Source organism: Kryptolebias marmoratus, linkage group LG16 (assembly GCF_001649575.2).
Source record: "Kryptolebias marmoratus isolate JLee-2015 linkage group LG16, ASM164957v2, whole genome shotgun sequence".
In the NCBI taxonomy this organism is placed as follows: Eukaryota; Metazoa; Chordata; class Actinopteri; order Cyprinodontiformes; family Rivulidae; genus Kryptolebias; species Kryptolebias marmoratus.
The window spans coordinates 1,480,643-1,485,565 of NC_051445.1; the positions used below are offsets into that span (position 1 = coordinate 1,480,643).

The window sequence follows — 4,923 nt, forward strand, 5'->3', positions numbered from 1 at the left end:
CCCCCCCCCCCCCGTCTCACCTAGCATCCTCAGCCGTCCGATCTTGTCCATGAGGAGCGCAGACACAATGTTGCCTGGTAACACTGCCAAGGTCCCCAGGAAACTGACGAAGTAGACCATGTAGGCATTGTTTTCGTCACTGATGTCGCTGAGCAGGCAGCCTTCTTTGTTGTGCAGGAAGGTGCTGTTGATGAGCTTACAGTTGATCAGACGGTACTTAAACAGATCTGAGAAAGGACGAGGACAGATTCATGGAGACATATAAACGAACAAACTGTTTAAAACCAGACAGAGTTAAAAGTAAACAACAGACATTTTAATTCAAACTAAAAATGCACCAATTGATGTTTTTTAATTGCTTTTGTAAAACATCAACTTTCACTTTGTATCAGAGTATTTCAACGTAACTCAGGCAAAAAAAAAAAGTTCCTGGAAAGAACAGAAAACAGGACATCGCTAATCCTTTTTTTATATTATTTATTCAGTTTGCACATTTATCGGTAGCGTCTGTAGCAAACACATCACAGATCTGTGCATAAATATGTTATTTTTAAAGTCTGAATTTTAAACCCTTTTTTAAATTAAAATTGAATTCTTTTATTGGTGTTCATAGAAAAGTACTTTCCTTCATAATTCTGATTTGTAAAAATTACATCAATTTAGTTTTGTTTTTATTGCCATCTCTGTTTACTTTTACATTTTCTTTGCTATGTTAAGTCCTTCTTTTGAAATGAAATTTATATTTATTTTGGTATTGACATGCTAAATATCTGGAAGAATTAAATGATGCAAAGCACCAGTTTCTCACCTCTTTATTTAACACAGCATTAATAGCTCTGTGTGTTTGTGTGTGTGTGTTTCCTACCGGTGTTGTAGAAGAGGGTGGCGATGAACGTGCAGTTCTTGAAGAAGGTGCTGCTGGAGGTGATGCCCTCAAAGTAACACTCCTCAAACAGCGAATCCTCAAACACCATCGATTTCATTTTCATGTTCATAAACCTGCAAAAACAGATTAAACATCAGGGCTCCATGAGGGAAAAATAATGAAATAACAGTTTAAAGCCTCGTTTTTATTCCCTACAATCATAAAACCATAAAGTATTTATGCTTTTTGAAGAAATGTCTCTGTTTGTCTGAAACCTGACCAGGCAGTCAGGATCGAGCCGTGGAGACGACTCACTTGTCGTTGAAGTACTGCCCCTGTCGGTGGACCTGGTTCTCCAGCGTGAAGTTAAAGGTGACGTGTTCCACTTTCTCCTTGACAAAAACCTTGGTGCGTGACGCGTACTCCTGCTTTTGCAGGTACTTGATCATGTCAGGGAACCACACTGTCAGGCCGTAGTAGCTGGAAAAAGAAGACGAGAATCGAAGACGTCGTTGCCGTCCTGAGTTCTAACAGCAGGGAGCTCAAGAACGAGAACCCATTTTAAATTTATTCTTGGTGGGAAAAGAAGACCTTTACTGGATCATTGAATGGGTCTGTGTGAGCATTATAAAAACTCTGCCCCTCCATGAAAACTAATGAAACATTTTCCTGTCTGTCTGTCTGTCTGCCTGCCTGCCTGCCTGTCTGTCTGCCTGCCTGCCTCCCTGCCTGCCTGTCTGTCTGTCTGTCTGTCTGCCTGCCTGCCTGGAACAAGGAACAAGTGATTAAATTTAGGTGGTTCGAGGTCAAAGGTCAAGTTCACAGATGTGAACTTGACCTTGTGCTCTTTGAGTGCTTCTAGTTCTAATAAATTATGAAAACTTAAGGCTTTCACTTTAAGACTTTATTTCATTTTACTCTCAATTCAAGCTGCTCCTACCTGAAGGACATGGAGAACCACACGGCCATCATCATGTAGGTGGTGCGGCGGTACTCAGGAGAGAAGACCGTTTGAAAATTATTCCACACCTGAAAGAAAGGAGGAAGTAATAATGTGCTGTCAGAAAGCAAACTGCTGAAAAACATACATAGATTCTGTCCCAGAATCCCTTCAGAAGAGAGGAGTAAACAAACTCAAACATCTCAAACACTCACAACCAGCCCAGGGTGGATTTACAAGGTTTACTCTGCCTTATTTCTCTTTTTCATCTGAACAGCAAATATGAATAATTAATCACCTGATGGAAAAGCGCGGAGAGTTTTATTCTCCATTTCTGATGCCAGGCAGCGCTGTCGCCCATGTCCACCAGCTCATCCATCTGCTTCACCGTCTTTATGGTCGTCACCTGGAGCCAAACACAAGTCCCTGAATTCATCTTTTTACCTTTTCTTTAATGACCACCAAGATATTTAGCTTTTTAGAAAGGTTTCTTTAATACTCCTTATTATATGTATAATAAAAACAGAGTCCTTATTGTTGAATTACCAGGTTTTATAATAATAATAATTATTATTAGTGAATAATCCACATAATTAGGAATGTGTTTTAACGTTAACAATGTGGCATAATAAACACAGACAATGATTTTAATTAAATGTCCTCATTAATGTACAGAAAGTAGAGTAATAGAGTATTGTTTTGTCACAATATTCTTGTTAATGTTTAATGCAAGGTTTGAAGCATATCTTATATTTTATAATGCAGATTTAGGAAACACTAAACTCTGACTGTAGTTTCTCACTGGGCTGCAAATGTTGGAGACTAGCTGGTGACTCGAAATGGCAAGAAAATTAAACGTTTTTCTGCTGCAGTCTCATTGAAAAATAATTTACATGTGCAAATCTGCTTTCTTGGCCGTGCACATTATTTTATTCTCCCCTCCGCTAACATCATACTTTGGCTTTGATGGGCATAAAGTCGAGACGTACCTGGATCTAGAATTTACAGAAGCTAAACTGAAAAAGGTTAAAGATGCCTGTGACGACTCTGAGGCTATTTTCAGACTAAATTTGTTGCACAAATTTTTTGGAACATGTTCAAAAATCCATTAACAAACCTGTGAGCCTCTGGGACTGAAACGAGGAAATTGAGAACCTCCGTACGAGTTTGGAGACATTTTGGGAACTCCTTCGTAATTCTGTTATCTCAGTGAGATCCGACCTTAAATCTGCTCCACTTTTTAAACTCATCTAAAAGCTGAAAAACAAGGCGAGAGGCCGCGTTCTGTTTGTTGAAAAGGTTTGGAGCTTTTTCAAGAAAGAAGGAAGTCCAGTTGTCTTGTTTTTAAACTCTCAGGGTTTGCCGTGACCTGGACGGATCTGTAGGATGACGGCATATACAAATCTTAATTTTCTCAGGTGAAACTCACAGAGAAGACTCGTTCTGGGTAACCTTTCGCCCTCATGTTGGTGTCGTGGACCTGCTTCAGGATCATCCACGCCTCGTCGTGTTTCCCGTTCTGAGGGCAGAAAAAACAAAACCATCAGCTCGGACCTTTCTGGAGGAATTTTTGAAACGTGCCCTAATTTCATCAAAGCTGGACTCCTAAGACTTAACGAAGAATAAACAACATGCTGCGTCACTGGTTGCCATGGTGATTCCCTCTTTTTAATGGCAGGAGCACGATGCCCGACTCCTTTCAGCAGGATCTTTTAGAGAGCAGAGGTGTGATATTTTATTAATATAATTTGATTTATAAAGGAAATATTTCAGGTCAAAAATAAAACCTTAAATCATTCTGAGCTAAAACAAGTGGAAGAAGAAAACTAAGATGCATAGAAATGTCGACTCCTTGGCTGAAAGAAAACAAAGCTTCTTATATTTTGATGTATGAAGAATTCTTGTTGTAGAAAAATTGTAGGCATGAAAGCAAATGTCTGTAAATGTCAAATGTTATTTAGATTTAAAAGGTCGTAGAAAAGAATAGCCTGAATCATTTCACATAAAAGGTGTGAGTGCAGTTCCTTTTGTTTCTTTCTCAGGTTGCATTCAGCAGCACCTGGGAAACTAGAAGTTTGGATCGATATGAGAACAATAAAAAAGCAACAACAGTAATTTCCCACAAAGTTTCCAACGGACAACAGTAAAGTCTGCAGCTTTAATATTTTAGGTACAATTAAAGCACAAAGCTCCTTAAGAGCTTTTTCTTAATCTCTGTGAAAAGTAATGTAATGTTCGTGTATTTCTGTGTTTGTCTGTTAGCAAAAAATCTCCCCAACCGCTGAATGCCATTTTATTGAAATGCTCAAGTAGTAATCATTATCTGAACATCTACAACTGATTAACTTTAGGAGTCAGTTTGATTCAAGATGGCTTCCAGAGCTAATGGACCTTAGTAAATACAAAAAGTCTTATAATTCTGTCAGTTTTACATATATTGAGCTAAATCTTTGTGTGGCAGTAGCATATGCTGCTTTTGTTAAAAAATGCTCTGGGACCTTGGGTTTCTGCTGTTTACTGTCATTTAGTGTCGGGGGGAGCGAGTGGGCCGGCTGACCTCCAGGTAGAAGCGGGGGCTCTCGGGCATGGTGCTGAGGGCAGAGATGGCCGCCACGGACGGGAAGGCACACACCAACACAAAGACACGCCAGCTGTGGAACTGGTAGGCCGAGCCCATCTGAAAGCTCCAGCCTGCAGGAGGAAAGACAGATTCTGATAAATTCATTCTGTAAATTACTGATTGTCTGGTGTGAGAATCCCTAATATGATTTCAACATGTAAAATGAGTCACCCCTGATAAACAGACAAATATTTGGTGTTTGCTAATGATGAACCTGTTTTTCTCACCATAGTGTGGGATGATGGCCCAGGCCATGGCGGAGGCGTAGATGCCTCCGATCATCCAGAACATGCAGAGCCAGCTCAGATGCTCTCCCCGCTTCTCCTGGGCCAGGAACTCAGAATAATAGGAGAACACGATGGGGATGGAGCCGCCGATGCTGCAGAGAGAGGGGATTAAAAGATGGACAATGCTCATGGGGGAGAAGAAAGTGAAGGGGAAGATAAGAGAGCAAAGACAGCATTCATCAACGAGTCATACAGATAAGAAGACGGGGGG

General features: G+C 40.3%; 1 protein-coding gene across 2 annotated transcripts in view; it reads right to left on the minus strand.

Moving 5' to 3' along the window:
- sv2a (synaptic vesicle glycoprotein 2A) overlaps window positions 1–4,923 on the minus strand; it is a 29,666-nt gene that overhangs the window by 5,200 nt on the left and 19,543 nt on the right. For both annotated transcript variants that reach the window (XM_037980419.1, XM_017433318.3), the window contains 8 exons: window positions 4,653–4,804; window positions 4,363–4,496; window positions 3,235–3,324; window positions 2,104–2,211; window positions 1,806–1,894; window positions 1,181–1,345; window positions 866–999; window positions 21–227 (listed from right to left, as the gene is read on the minus strand). In XM_037980419.1, the coding sequence (XP_037836347.1) occupies window positions 21–227; window positions 866–999; window positions 1,181–1,345; window positions 1,806–1,894; window positions 2,104–2,211; window positions 3,235–3,324; window positions 4,363–4,496; window positions 4,653–4,804 (1,079 nt within the window). The remainder of the gene's footprint in view (window positions 1–20; window positions 228–865; window positions 1,000–1,180; window positions 1,346–1,805; window positions 1,895–2,103; window positions 2,212–3,234; window positions 3,325–4,362; window positions 4,497–4,652; window positions 4,805–4,923) is intronic.